This window comes from Vanellus vanellus (assembly GCF_965231255.1).
Source record: "Vanellus vanellus genome assembly, chromosome: Z".
In the NCBI taxonomy this organism is placed as follows: Eukaryota; Metazoa; Chordata; class Aves; order Charadriiformes; family Charadriidae; genus Vanellus; species Vanellus vanellus.
This window is the reverse complement of record NC_138908.1, coordinates 1,271,162-1,286,961: the sequence shown is the minus strand read 5'-3', so window position 1 is coordinate 1,286,961 and position 15,800 is coordinate 1,271,162. Positions and strand designations below refer to the sequence as shown.

At 37.8% G+C, this 15,800-nt stretch overlaps 2 protein-coding genes across 2 annotated transcripts in view; both read right to left on the bottom strand.

The window, feature by feature from the left end:
• LOC309683474 (superkiller complex protein 3-like) overlaps nucleotides 1–15,800 on the bottom strand; it is a 73,672-nt gene that overhangs the window by 38,435 nt on the left and 19,437 nt on the right. The gene's annotated exons all lie outside the window — the stretch shown is intronic.
• LOC309682861 (superkiller complex protein 3-like) overlaps nucleotides 741–15,800 on the bottom strand; it is a gene marked incomplete at both ends in the record, with an annotated part of 15,804 nt that continues 744 nt past the window's right edge. Inside the window, 14 exons of the mRNA XM_082496956.1 lie at nucleotides 741–869; nucleotides 1,687–1,866; nucleotides 3,058–3,184; nucleotides 3,297–3,400; nucleotides 3,489–3,575; nucleotides 4,232–4,365; nucleotides 6,022–6,123; nucleotides 7,775–7,915; nucleotides 9,834–9,942; nucleotides 10,036–10,134; nucleotides 11,984–12,124; nucleotides 13,490–13,565; nucleotides 14,233–14,324; nucleotides 15,388–15,531. Of these exons, the coding sequence (XP_082353082.1) occupies nucleotides 741–869; nucleotides 1,687–1,866; nucleotides 3,058–3,184; nucleotides 3,297–3,400; nucleotides 3,489–3,575; nucleotides 4,232–4,365; nucleotides 6,022–6,123; nucleotides 7,775–7,915; nucleotides 9,834–9,942; nucleotides 10,036–10,134; nucleotides 11,984–12,124; nucleotides 13,490–13,565; nucleotides 14,233–14,324; nucleotides 15,388–15,531 (1,665 nt within the window). The remainder of the gene's footprint in view (nucleotides 870–1,686; nucleotides 1,867–3,057; nucleotides 3,185–3,296; nucleotides 3,401–3,488; nucleotides 3,576–4,231; nucleotides 4,366–6,021; nucleotides 6,124–7,774; nucleotides 7,916–9,833; nucleotides 9,943–10,035; nucleotides 10,135–11,983; nucleotides 12,125–13,489; nucleotides 13,566–14,232; nucleotides 14,325–15,387; nucleotides 15,532–15,800) is intronic.

Below are 15,800 nucleotides of genomic sequence, written 5' to 3'. Positions count from 1 at the left end.
CAAATTATGTTCTTGCATTATATGTTCTCAGGACACAAATGCACAATTATCATAGAATCACAGAATGGTTTAGGTTGGAAAGGACCTTGAAGATCATCAAGTTCCAACCCCCCTGCCATAGGCAGGGACACCTCCCACTAGACCAGGTTGCCCAAGGCCACCTCCAGCCTGGCCTTGAACACCTCCAGGGATGGGGCCTCAACCACCTCTCTGGGCAACCTGTGCCAGTGCCTCACCACCCTCACAGGGAAAAACTTCTTCCTAAGGTTCAATCTGAACCTGCCCTCTTCTAGTTTAAAGCCATTCCCCCTCGTCCTATCGCTACATGCCCCAGTAAAAAGTCCATCCCCAGCTCTCCTGTAGGCCTCCTTTAGGGACTGGAAGGCCACAATACAGAAATTATACAGAACTTTTAAATGCAGCATAGTAGCATTTTCATCTCCAGAGCACATTATACAAGTTCAGACACCGTACCTAATCTTGGCTCATTATTCAGTGCTATACCGTGCTTGTCTCTGACAAGCCTGTCACCAGGGTTGTTAGTACAGAACACTGGTATGCTGAAAAGACTACATTGTGCTAATTCTGGAACTGAAGACAGACACAGTTTGCTCAGACCCATTTCCCATTGTTTAGTACAAGCCATCCTATAATCAGCTAACTTATTTTCAAAACTTGCTAAGATCAAGGACCATTTGAATGTGATTTATAGAAATTACTTAAACCAACCACCAGTTCTCTTACTCAGCCACTGCTTGTGACGGCTGACCAGTTCTCAGGTAGTAAAGTCCACGATGAAGCCAGGCCCATTTTGCTGTACCAGTACTCGCTTTTTCAGTTACCTCATTCAGGATTGACAGAGCAGTGTCCTAACAAAGCACCAAAAATGCCAGGTTAGCAAACACGTATGTGTAAAGAACAAAGTTCTTGTTAAAGAAGAATACTCCTAATCCAGCAAACCATTAAACTGTCTAATCTGTTAATTACTGTAATGAAGAAACGTTACAGGGGCTTTTTAAAGCTGCCAGGCTGAGTGGCAAATTATAGGAGGAAATTATCACATCTAAAGAAGTGATTGTTTCTTATGTACCTGTCTTTGCAAATAGACAGTAGCTTCCTGCAGTTCTGTAGAGACTATTTTTTTAATTTCTTTTTTTTTAAACTACAAGTATTTGCAGCAAGTCAGATACTTAGACTGACTTTCCAGATGTTCAAATGGAATCTGTCAAAGTATGGATTGCTTTCTCGCTCTGTGATATCATAGGTTAAGAACTTTCTATACAGTGCTATGTAAGAAATATTTTTAAAATGTTCTGATGACTTTGTAGGCTTTTCCTGAAAGCAGCAAGGCAGGGGATGAAGAAAAGAAGTGGCAGAAGTTAATTATGAAAAGAAAACTAACTTTCTCTTCATATCGCCTACTGAAAAAAATCCTTTCTCTAAATCACGTATGCCATGATTAAAATGTTATGCTTGATTCCACCACCATTCTCGCTAGATAGATTTAATTTGGAATTGAAGCATAAAACTGAAGCAGGTCCAACTATGAAAGCTGCTAAGCAATGACAGAACATCTGTTTTCCTATCTTATTCTCAAATACAGAGGAAACCTGAAGTGATTCCTCAAAGAGCAGGATTAACAGAAAAACAAAACAGCAGTAATCCAAAGCCCCGAATGTACAATACCATGTCTCCAAGTTCCACACTTAAGTCTACAGCTGCTGTTCCAGATTCTTCATCGGTTCCATCCAGTTCAAAAGCCTTTTTATAGCAACCACGAGCTCTACTTTTGTCTCCAGCAATGTCTCTGTAGTAGTTACCTAAATAACAAAAGACACTTCCCAAGTAGCTGTCCAATTTTGCAGCCTATAAGGAAATATGAATACAATATAAGACAGCATTTTGAAGGATTATATTGATGGACAGGTCCAGTGATAACTACTTGTTCAACCTCTGCTTGTCAACTTATTTAAGCTCCTTCTGTGATACCTCTGAGTAGCTAAACTTTATTTTCAGACTTCAGAGATTACCTGAGCTTTAAATATTTGCAGAATCTGCTACAAACCTCATGACCCAAAGCATTTTGCACATGAAATACTAACAAGTTAGTTGTCCTAGGAGAAAACAATTCTTTCTTACATCCCATCATTTTCATGTTCTACTCTGTTTCAACCACTATGTTCATACTCTTACCATATTACATCACAATTAACTACAGCCTTTTCTAAAGTTTAAGTTCCTTTTTAGATACACTTGGCAAGTTTGTTTGTACGTAAAGAAACCCAGAGCCCCGAAGCAGCAAAAAACAACTTTGACAATAATAATTTAAAAAAAAAAGCTCACATTAAACAGTTTAGAACCGAAGTTATTGTTCACTTCAGCTACATTCTCCAGTATACTCTGCTACTGAAGTGCAAAGAGTAGTCAATGATGTGAGTTGCCAACGCCTATCATGAAGTTATATGGTGAGCTTACAATGTCTAGAATCTTATTTTGTACACTTCATGTTCCCAGTAAAGATGTCAGACTAAATCTTTTGGATTCACATTTTTACCTGTTCAGAGAAAAAGCCACAACCACCAAAAACCCAAAGACCAGGAAAAGTACATAAATTGTGGGGTTTTGCAGACTTAATTCTTTGGACAGACATTGAAACTCTAACACCATCATCATTGTTTTTCCTTTCTCTTTTTTTCAATTTGAATTTTGCCCTCCCCGTTTCAAAATTACTTCAAAGATCTACTCTGGTAATCTAGAGGCTTAAACTTTCAAGCCCTCATGGACAGAAGATTGAGAGAATTACCACTAGTTTGGCTAAATCAAAGGCCTCAAGAATTAGGTGAAAAGAGGAAAACAAAAGCAGGGAGATTCCAGGGCACTACACAGCTCCCTGCAATGTTTTTTTGCACAGCTGACCTTGGTTTTAAGGCTCTGGAAGCCTGTAAACAGTAACAAGCAGAATATTCAAGTCTGCCCTTCCAGTCAGTGTATTTTCCATACTTGGTTTCTGATATAGGAAACCACTAATTCTACATGAATAGTTAAAGCAGCCTTTACCTTCAAGAACTGAGTGAGTGCTTTTCCTTTGTCTTTTTTTGTCTCATCACTCATGAACCAGTATGTGAGCCCCAGGTACTGATGATACTCGGCAGTTTCAGCCTTTCTTTCAATAGCATTTAGAAAACTAAATAAAAGGAACAGAGGTATGATCAGACAAATTCTCAAAAGCTGTGAAACACTACATTCTATTCTCCCCCCACATTTCCCTGTTAGAGGAAAGAAAAATATAAAACTACCTTCTTTCTGCCTGTTCATAGTTCTTTTGGGAATAATGGATGAAACCCTCTAGAGCATGGGATTCAGCCAGATCAGGGTGGGACAACAGAAGCTGTTGTGAAATCTGCAAAAGAATGTCATTCTTCCCTAGTTATTTCCTCTATGAAACAAGAATTCTAGTTAGCTTACAGGAATGACAATACAGTACTAACCTTTGAAGCTTGATCCATTAAACCTTTGTTTAGATAAGCCTGACCTCTGATAGCTGTGACCACTGGATCACTGCTTGCGTCCACAATCTAGAAAACCAAGTAATAGACATGATCAAGTTATTATCTCCCCAGATTAAGAAATCAAAGGTGTTAAAAGCAGGCAGACTACATGAAGATAAAGACAAGAGAACATTTAGATAGAATACCCTTGAGAAGCCTTAGGCAGAGCAATTTTGATGGAGAACAGGTAGAAGATTGTAGAGAGTAAGGACAAAGGTACAGAAGTCTAAACAGAGAGGAGTGAAACTGTGAGGCAAAAAAGAGGGGAAGCAACTTCTGCCTGAAGCTTAACCATTCAATCTTAAAGTAATATGCCCTTGGTCATGACTAATGACAAGTGTATGAAGGACATGGGGAGTACGGTTATAACAATAATTCAAATTAAGATGAACAACAGCCATAGAACCAGCAAGAACTCAGCAACACTGAGCAAAACCAGACAAGGTCAAAAATGACAGCTTCTGAAATTAGAATTGAGTGAAAAAGTTGTATCAAAGCCTAAAAAAGCAGAGAAGGAAGGAGTGTTTGGATTACACCATAATTGGTAGGCATTGTCTAAACCACTCAAAACATAAAGGGAGGAAAGGGGAGAAATACGCAGCTTGAGTTTTTCGTACAGAAGGGTGACAGTACTTTTTTAAATAAAAAAAAATATATATATACTGTTTAGTCAATGAACATACCTCCTCAAGTGATTTAATGGCTTCTTCTGCAGCATCGGAATCAGCTATTTTAATCAAAGCCTCTGCTTTCAACTGAAGGATAAGGTTCTTCCATCGACGGCTAGGACCCTCAGGAGTTCCAAGAGCCTCAAGAGCTGTTGACAAGACAAAAGTTTCATCAAGTAACAACAGAAAAAGGAACTACAAACAGCACCCCTGTTCCTAATATTTTTTAAATATTAATTATGATTTTTCAGTCTAATAGAGCACCACTTTATAGAAAAAAAAATTTGATTGCTCTCCTTCATGCTGAAGAAATTGTTCTGTAAAATTTCTACACATTCAAGTTTAAAAGTTAAATCAATTTTAGAAAGGTCCTCTCAGACATGTGGAGAGACTGATTGCTTCCTAGCTGGTGGCCTTTATAAATGGAATGCTACATTTTTCCAATCTATGTTCTGAAGAAACAATGACCTTTCAATAAACAAGTTGTTCTACACTTCAGTGTTTAAAGAAAAAAATATTACTGAAACCATGGATTTAACTCTGTGCCTGTGCAAAGGTTACTCTGTACCTTTCTACTCAGTACTGATTACTTCTCCAATACACGGTACAATCTCACCTCAGAGGATAAGGGCCTCCCTAATTCTCTTCTTTCAGTTTTAACTAATTCAACCACTAAACATATCAGACTTGTCAATGGTTTTCCTGATCTTTCCTATAACCCTTTTTAAACTTTAGTGCTACACTACCTACCTCCAAGCATTTGGGTGCAAAGACAGGTTAAGCAAGCAATTACATAATCCCCTTAGTACATCAGCAATTTCATCTTTGTGGTCCTCGGTCAATTCCTACGTCAATATCTCATAGTTCCCTACTGCTAATTATTATTGTCTTGTTTTATAGCAACTTCTATTAATGCTATAATAATAAACAAGTTGTTTGAAACCCCTTGAAAGGAAGGGTCATAGTGTACAAGTCACCCTGACTTCTTCCACGCTGAACACAGATGGGAAAAGAATTACATTTTCATCCTTTCTACAATAAATTTCTTTTAACCTACTTTGCTCTGATACCACATTTCCTCTGCCCAAATGTATAAGCCTTTTGAATCTCCCCTGCTGTCAAGTACTTCTCCTTGCTTTTACTAATTTCCCATGACTGTTTAGACAGGTTTGCATACTTATACCGCTTCAAGTCTTTCTTGAGAAGTTTTTCATTGCATTTGTCCTTGTCAGAAAAAAGTCCACTTCGGCTGCTGCTTCATTTATAACCATCAGATAATGGCTCTATTCAGATTAGATATGCATCACTAGATCATAACAACTGCCCTCATTCCCAGCTAGCAGAGATGGGAGTTTTACACTCAGTGAGACTTCTTAAGATGCAGTTGTACTATGCAACATTTCTGCATTTTACATTAACTTGATTAAAATCTTATCTTCTAAGTCTAAATATGAAGTCTACCAGACTACAAATTTGTGACACCTGGCCTTGTGGTTTCAGGCAATTATCTGCTGTTCGGCAGAGTTGGTCAACTAACAGCTGAAGAAGCACATTAGAACATGCAAACCTTCTAAACATTAACCATTAGACAGCTTTCTGGTTCTGATTAGCCAAGTATTTTCTCTTTTCCTGAGACTAAGCAGCAAAAGGTGCTTTTCAGTTGTCATAAACCAAGAGATGCAGGGCACACCATCACAAGCCATGAGACTGCAAAAAGTAAAGGCCTACCATGCAAAGGCCACATTGGCTGGACTAGGGAAAGTGGCGTACCCCTGCAGTTGCTCTTTCAATTTGCAGGCACTTACCTCGATTGCAGCACAGGACAGCATCCCTGTGTTTGTGAATTTTCATCTGTGCCTCTGCCAAATAATGCCATGCTGCTGGACACTGGCTAGTCTTCTGCAAACCTAATAAAAGGAGAATTTTAAAAAGGCACCAAAAAACGTTGCTTAGGGCTGCAAAGACACTGTAGCTGGCAGAAGTTGTATTGCCACATAACGCCATCTAAAACATACTATCAATCAGATAATAAGACCTGCAGTTAATTTTTTTCTTTGAATCTTATTTTAAACTGGTTTAGACATACAAGCCTCCATACAGTAAGGCAAAGACTAAAAAGCATATAAGCTTCTCTTAGGCTTAATTTTGCAATAACATTACATACACAGAAAAGAAAAAGGGGGAAAAGTGAGGATATATACAACACTGGCTTAAGGTGCACTTTTGTTTCAAAAAGAAAAAAGTTCTTCACTTTGGTCAGACATTAACATCAGCAGCCTGTAGACTGTTTTATAAAGTTTTTCTTAGAAACCAAAAAAGGCCTACAGAACTTCAAGGTAGCAAAAAAAATGACGGGAAGAGTGACGAGTGTTTCACAGAAACTTCCTGATAAACTTGCCTTAATTAAAGATTCGGTAATAAAACTGAATTTGAGTCTTCTGATATATATACATACACACTACTACTAAATAATGCCCTGAAACTCAATGCCTAAAGTGCAAACACTTAACTTACTGGGAAACACATTATTTCCAAGCTTTATACATCTACATATCACGCAAAGAGCCTTGGCCTTTGCATTCTCCCCTTCATGAGCCGAGTATTACACATAAAAGTAAAAATAAATAAGTAAAATTATTTGGGAGATGTTTCTTTTGTCAAAAACAGGTTACATGTTTTGTCAAAACATCCAATGGCACATAAGCCAGAAGAATTTGTTTTCTATGCAAAACATTTTCCTCTTAACCAACTGAAATTTTTATTTCAGATTTCAGGCAAGACATGTTATTTCACTGTAGGTAAGCTACTGTAGAGTATTGCAGAATATTCCAAAATTCAGTTTCAGAAACAATCTTGTTCTGCATAGTCTGACTGACTCCTGATGGCTTAGATCCCAAATGCTTGTTTACCCAGCTTTCTCATAAGCTGTTTCAAATTTTCCATGGCCAGCACAGTGAGAGTGGAGAATTCTATTTTCCCACTAGTATACTCATGAGTCATTTTCAAAGAGCTTTGCCATTCCAGTACAAGGAAGATAATAACAGATTAGTAAGCCAACTCTTCAGCAAATCTGGCTACTATAAAAAAAAACAATTCTCCAATATTTCTCTTTAGATACCCAATACAAGTGTTTACACAATGTAAGTGTTAAAGAGTTCTTAAAATGATGTAACTTTAAAGGGGAGTCATCTTTGTTCAGGTATAGAAATGCAGTGACTAGATTAGGGGAGCTGCACTATATTTTAATTTACAAATTCCACATTCCTTCATGAATTACTATTGCTGTATTTACTGCTTCATCTAGGCATTTCCCCAATAACAGTCAGATTAAAAAAAAGTTTCAACTTGATCACACTAAAATACTACAGAGCTGACCATAACAGCAATGACAGACTTCAACGATGTCATACTTAACGCTATACTTAAAAAAAATTCAATGCCGAAACAGAGGAAGTGTTGAGTATTTTTTTTAAATCTAGCTGGTCTTAGAACTGGCAAAGTACTATGCAAGTATAAGATTTCCAAAATATCCACTTATACATCATATTACATATTTACCTTCAGTAAGACTCTTCACAGCCTCCTTGTATTTCTTTTCTTGCAGGCATTTTATACCAAAACCAATGATGCCTGGACCACTATTTGCGTCCATCTCCAAAAGCCTAGAAAAATAGTGCAGGGCCTCTTCTGATACAGTTCCTAGTTTCAGAAAAAGAAATATTTAACAGTTTTAGATTAAAAAAATTGCAGCAGCATGCCTTATCTACATAAATATGATGCTTATCCTTTGAGCTCAAATTAATAAATTTATTGATGAAACTTTTTTCCAAAGGTACTACATACCCTCCACCTCCAAAACCAAACCCCAAAAATGAGCAGTAATCTAAACACCCAGTACCACAAAACAAAATAAACTGTCAGTCTGAAACCTGAAGTACCTGTTAAATAACAAGTATACTTCCTTAAGCAATGAAAACTAATTCCTTCATATGCTTTTCATGTAAGCCCAGCCAAATGCCCACATGTCAAAATATGCTTCAAATAAATCAAAGCAGTTTCCTTCCAGAGTAGGTCTTGAGTACCTACAAATTTGCTGTGATGAGCCTGCTGAAACAGTCTTGCTGTGAAACCACATATCTTGGCTTAGTTTTAACTGATGCCACTAAATTTTTATGCTCATGTTTAGCTGTGATTGTAGACTTGGCAGTCGTTGCTTAAAGCAACTGTTGTGACTTACAGCAACAGTCTTTTAATTACTATTTTCTTTAAAAAATTATGGACTCATTTGACATACAGGTTGCCTTTCATTTGCATTTGATAAACGTGACTAATAATGCATCTGAGTTACAAGCCCACAAGTTTGGGGCATGAAGGACTATGACATGGTTGGAACGGCTCAGATATAAACAAACAGCCTTACTAAAACCTAAGCATCCTCCTCCCTGCCCCAAGATGGCTGTGGGATTGTGAGATGTTGTGAGAGCATTACTATACAAGAACTGTGCCAGTCAGGTGCTCCTTTTCCTTTGCAAATTAGTTTCTGCATGTTTCTCTGAACTGTAAAGCATTCTCATGTGGAAATGACAGTCTCAGCCTCATTTGTCTTCATCTTTTCCAATCAAAGTGAAAAATTCTCTCTTATGTTGCTACATTATTCCATGAAGCCTACCTTCAAAACTGGAAAAGCCATTAGAATCATAGAATCATAGGATTGGAAGGAACCTCTGGAGATCATCTAGTCCAACCCCCCTGCCAGAGCAGGGCCACCTTAGAGCAGATTGCACAGGAACGCGTCCAGGCGGGTTTTGAATGTCTCCAGAGATGGAGACATTCTTCTACCTAAGCTGAAAGTTATTTCTCTTCGTATAAAGCCAGAGGATGTTTTTCCTGATTTTCTTTCCTTGTTTAAAAAAGAAATAAAATCAACTTCTGATGCCCTAAACAACTACTAAATTTTGGTCTTCATTTTATTACTTTTGAAAATGCTGAGGAAGTGTCCAGCACTATTGCAACATTGTTTAGTGACCTACTGAAACCAGCAATTGTATATTTCCAAATCCCTGCACCAATGAACATACCATGTTGTGTTTCTTTTTCATGAGATTCTCATTTTCTACTTAGAACACATATCTAAACAGATCTGTTTATTTCTTATTCACCAGGCATTATCTTGAAGAAAGCTTCACAAATGTTTGTTTGGGTTTTTTTGCTGAGAGATTTTATGTGTCAAGAAGAACTTAAGTGCAGCCCGTCCTCAGCCTTAGAGCGCTGGTTAACACTCTCCGTTCCCTCTTCTAAGCTTAAGAAGCTAACCTTCCTTTATCGGGAGAGGCTGCTTTGAAGTTTCATAAGGCATTTTTTCTTCGCAACTTTGTACATTTCCGGAGTTGGACTTGCAGAAGCTTTTTGCCAACTTACAGTCATCACTCACTTACAGAGCTAGGAAATGACAAATCATAGGAACAAACTTTTCCAGACAGGCAGAAATAAAACATGAAATTAAATAGTGCACTTGTACTGGGTCATGAAGGGTAAACACTTGTAAACAGATTGTCACAAAACGAATTATAAAATAAATAATTTAAGCCCCCAAAGTATCTAAATCCATCCTACTCACCTGACTGAACAAAGTGCAAGCAAAGTACTTCTAAAGGATAACTCACAGTAGGATACAAAGCCATCATATCATGACAGGCCTTTTCCAACCTAGCCGTTTCATGAGGGAACTTGAAAAAGAAAAAATAAAGTTATGTTTGTGAATTATAAGATGTGGAATATTACAACTATTCACTGATGAAGATAGAATAACATAACCTTACTTTTGACAAGCACTGAATAAAGTCCTTATAAAGATTTTGGTGGTCTTCACCAGGAACAGTGTCAGCAGAGTTCACCGCGTGTTCAAACGCGGTCAAAAGCTGAAATAAGAAATAATTAAGAATGCAACAAACAATGACTCTAGGAAAACACTATTTTCACAGAATAGACTATTTCAGTTGGAAGAGACTTACAACAATCAACTAGTCCACATGTTTGACCGCTTCAGGGCTGACCAAAAGTTAAAGCATGTTATCAACAGCATTGCCCAAATGAGTCTTAACCACTGACAGGCTTGGGGCATTAACCACCTCTCTAAGAAGCCTGTCCCAGTGTTTGACCAGCCTCTCGGTATGATTTCTAAAGTCCAGTCTGAACCTCCCCTGACATAGCTTTGAACCACTCCCATGCATCCTGTTGCTGGATCCCAGGGAGAAGAGATCAGCACCTCCCTCTCCGTGTCCTCTCCTAAGGAAGCTGCAAAGATCAGTGAGGCCTCTCAGCTTCCTTTTCCCCAAACGAGACAAACGCAAGTCCTTTCCTGCCGCTCACAGGACATGCCTTCCAGCCCTTCCATAGATACATGTTATTATCTGGATCCTGCTCATTAAGTTTACACCAGTACTGCGAACAGAGACAGCCACAAAGCAAGTTCCTTATCATGAAGCAGTACTGAAATAGGATCCAAAGTATGTTAATTGTCCAGTACAAGATGAAGCAGTAACATACCATTTCATAATGTAAGATAGGTAGAAGGAAGGCTAAATTCGTAAGACCATAGATTCTTCTTCATACCCAATCCCAATTGAAAGGACTTGGTACCACAAAACCTAGGTTACCTACCCTCTCCAGTTAGCTGTCAGCCCTACCCCCTGCTTTAGGCTAGAAATCTAGTCTTTTATTTCTTGACTCCTTATACATGGGAAAACGCAAGCACAAGAGTGCAGGTGACCAAACAAGCATGCTAAACCAGAAGTTGCCCACAGCTCGGCACAACTGAACTGCTGAATAGGAGGCTGCCTTCAATTCCACACTCATCCAGTTTCAGATGCTTTAGTCAGAAATGCAGCAAACTGTACATTTGCATGTGAAACCCATTCCTGATATTTATGCAATTTTTTCCTTTATTTTAACTCCTTGTCCCCAAAAAAGAAAGTAGTGCTACCTGCAGCACCTCTTTTCTATAATAGCTCATAAATCAGAGCACTTGATTCTCAAAAAGTAGAGATCCAGATTAAATTTTCTTATCTCTCAAATTATTTCAATTTGTATTTTCCACCTTTCTTGAGCACTGCTATCAACCAGCTTGGTGATGAGAAATTCCCATCCTTGATTGAGGTTTCATCTTGCAAGAACAGATAAAATTAACTTTGGCCACAGAGAACACAGGATCAGCATAAATTCCTGATCATTCTGTTTGATTCAATCAGCTTTTACATTCTCTTAAGAAGTGAAAGCTTAAAACTTACAGAGTAAAAGAAAATTTGAATCAAAACACTGCTATCTAGGAAAAACACCAGGTACGAAGAAATGGAAAAACAGCAGAGAACTACCTCTTCCACCCTGGAGAAAAGCATGGGGGAGTTTCTTGTTTTGAAGAACGCCTACATTCTAGATTCTGGCAAAGCTTATAAGCGATGCTTCTTGTAATGTGCAGAGGTAGAACAATGCATCACTATGCTACAGTGCAAACCTGGAAGTTAATGAAAGAGTTCCAGGACAACCGCTTGGATTTAGGTGCTTTATTCCACCAAAGGCCCTTCTCAGGCTGCTGCACCCTCACTGTTTCTGTCAGATTAAATCACCCACCTTTTACTGAGAAGTTTAATACCACTGAACATTAATGAGACAAATAGTCACAAGATTTGCCTGGGTTTCAAAGCTTCATTTGAAGTCTAGCTGCACTGTGCATATATATGTATCTATAGGAGTAGGAGTGAGAAACATTACCGACTGCTCAGTCTTATTATCCTGGTTCTGTGTACTGTCTTTCAGTAACTGGATCATCTTCTTCCAAAGCTGATGAAGCTCTGCCTTTTCTGCACCTTCCTCCTGTTTCATTCGTATTAGCTTCTGCCATGTTTCAGCCACCTGTCAAGCGGAAACAAATGAATCAGGCTGTCACTCTCTAAATAACTGGAAATCCAATACAATCTTTCCAATTACTGTCAACTCTACCACACTAGGGTAGACAACAGAGTAACATTTAAAGTAACGACCCAGATTTACCCACTTTCTGATTAAAGCAATAACAAGTCCCAAAGCATTGTGTGGGACCCGTCCACCTTCCAAAGTATAGTAAAGAAGGGAGGCAACATCAAGAGAATGAATTCTGACTCTGGTTCCTGGAGGAAATCAACAATAAAAATAGACCTCAACAGTCCTTCGATAAACTCTGAAGAAAAAATGGAAGCCTTGTTGGATCTACAGCACTACTAAGAGAAATAGAAAAACAGCAGCAGTACATGTTGAAATTCAGTGTGGAAAACTCAACAGAACTGAAAAAGAGAAAATAGGACCCTGAAGCCAAACTTGTGGTTTTGTGTTGCACATAGAGCAAGTCTGCCTTTATATGCTAAACTATTAGCATTGAATTTCGCTTCAAAACCTGGTATACAAGGAGGCTTTGGAGCTGTCCTGGTGCTACGAGATATGAAATTTTTTAAATTTTCCATTGTTGGAGGAAAGGTAAGAATACACGGAGTAAGTCCATGCACTACCTTATAAGAAAGCAAGCTTTTTGAAGAGTAAAGAATGAATAGCATAACTGCAAAAATAGGTATCCTGCAACAGTACTACAGAGACTATAGGCAAAGTTACTGTTTGAACCATTCAGGCATTTAACAGCTCCACCTCGTGGTAAGCTGACAAGAGTCACGACTATTTTGCAATGATCATGCTGACACAGACTTTGGTGAGCTGAAGCTTGGGCTGCCCTGCAGCAGCTTTGCAGGTTGATATCGTTGTGTACGGAATGCAGTACATAAGCCACAGGCAATGGAGTTCAGGTTGTGTACAAATTCCACCTTACCCTCTGGCATGAAGTATCAGGGACACTCGAGGAAGGGATCACCACACCAGTGAAGGGCTAATGAGATACCTAGAACTGGCCAAGCTTAACGCAAAGAACACCTAACTCACACACACTGCATGTAAACGTGTGTTTGGGATCAAGCTTGACTTCTAGAAGTAAGACAGAAGAATGATGTTCCACCCTTTCAGCCTGTATAGTAACATCCTTTGCCAAGTTTTGTCAGCATAATGGATTGCACCCAAGTCTTACTCAGTGGAAAAAAAAGTAACATAGTTAAAAGCAGTTCTTCCTGGCAGTGGTCCAGAAGGACACCTTAAGTGGTCTGTGGCCCAAAAAATTGAGGATTCCTTGATAAAGAGTAGTTAGTTCTAATCAAATGGAAACTTCTTGTTAGAAGAGAGAAAGTAAAGTACTCAGCCTACCTCTACATATTTCTTTTCTTGATGATATAGGTCCACAAGTTTGTTACATACATCACACCATTTCTGCTTGTCACCACTAGAATGGAGGAAGGAAGAACACACCACACAAAGAAGCTAAGTTTTCCATAAAATAGTATGATGTTTTTTCAAATTCTGACAAATAATTTTTAGTGGGTTCAGCTACCAAACAAATATTTAGAACAAATACTACAGATCACCCTAAACGCTGTACTCATTGCTGTTATAACTAAGTTAAAAAAAAAAATTAAGGGATTGTACTTTTATTTTTAAATAATTTTCAAATTAAGGAAACAAACCGAACACTCCATTCAGCTATAGTGAGAGCTGAGAGTTAGATTTGTTTTGGAACTGTACCTGTATGAATCAGATAACATATATTCTGTGATCTTACAGCAGAGAAAAATAAGCCTACTTACTAATGCAGACAATGAAATACCAGAGCTAAATGTTTCAAGGCAGTGAGTTTAAACACAGGATGTAGGATAACATTAGAATTCTCTAAACTATTAACCACAAGTACAACTATTCCAAGAGTTTTCATCCTATCAAAAGGGACACATCAAGAAACCTTATACAGGTACAAAAAACCTTAGTAAGAAGTGCTTACCCACTGATGTAACAAGGCTTAAAAAAAACAAACTTTCAGACTGTCCTATGTATAAGTGATGGTATTCACTGAACTAGTAATCTTAGACTGAATTATGGTATTCAAAGTTATTTACCTTTCATAGAGTTGCAAGAGCTTTTGGTAAACATCTGCTAAGTCTCCTCTGACATCTGTTTGGTTGGATTTCTCATATAAATTTGCTAATCCCTTTAAACAATATTAAAAAAAAAGTAAGATTTGATGTCAACAGTTATGTGTTACGAGAACACTGAAAGTTCTGCCAACAAAAATTATTCCATTGCCTTCAATTGGGTCAAGTGTTAATGCAGAAATCTCTGAGCAGAACCTACATTGATAATTCTGTACAGCCTTCAGGATCTACTTATTTTAAATTAAAAGCTTTCCTTGCTTTCTTAACTAATATCAACAACTATTTGAAACCTGTATATATTACATAATCTTGCCTGCATAAGAAACAATATACAAAGCACACTAAGTCATACAATAGAAGATCTATATCCAAGTATCATACTGTCTTGTATAGTAACAGAAAGCCAGAATCTAATTGCAAAACAACTGAGGACATTTCAATATACCTTGAAATCAGGCACCGCAGTTATACTTTAAAAAGCTATTTATACTGAAAACACTAAGAACCTTACCATCTCAAAAAAATATTGATTGTTGGTATCTAAGAGACAGACCTAATATGCAACCTTATGCTTCACAACAAATAGCACATCCTAATGTTGTAACCATACACTGTTAAAGGTTGTCATGAACACAGCACCCAGCACACAGCTATTTTAAATATATTCTATTGTTTTTAAGTAACAACAAGATTCAGTAACAATCCACTTCATGCTAAAAGCTACAAAATAACTTATCAGAAAAACATTTTATCTTTGATGAGAAAAGCATTTTCAACTATTTCTTGAGCTACAAGCATGGAAATTCCTAAGCATGGACAAATTTACTCTATCTGTTTCAATTCATGTTCTCCCTTGCATGTTTCACTGCTATCTAGTCTACAGAAGAAATACAAGCTTAAATATACTGAAACTAAAGATCACCCTGCTATACATACGCACCCACCCATGGCTTTACTTCAGACACACAAATAATACAAACCTCAGCTACTCCGAAGCTTCAGTAGAACTACAGGCCTCAAGAAAACATGACACAAGTCTCAGCTCTGCTTTCTTCTCATATTTAACTCCATAGTGATACTTTTCAGAGAAAGAAAAAGTGAATCTGGACATTTACGTACCTGCCATGCCAGTAACTGGTTTGGTTCAAGTTCAATAGCCTTCTTATATGCTCCTTTGGCCTGATCAGGCTGCTCCAACTCAGCAGCTGCCAGGCCAATAAATACCCAAGCATTGTAGTTATTTTTTTCTTGCTTCAAAACTGCCTAGAAAGACACAATTTAAAGCGAAAATGACAAATGAAATGCACCTTATAAATCCAGGTATTGAGTTTTATCATTACACTTTGGTGAATTATTCTGTATGGTAATATTAGAAGTTAATTTATTTTTAGGAAAAATCTAAGATTAATAACTTCAGCTTTTTATGCCAGAGAATGCTTCATATCTGAACTGTTCTGCCAGTAACCATATCTGTAGTTTAGCAATTAAAGCACTCCTATCAAAGTCTGGATTAGAAATGGATTATTATCACT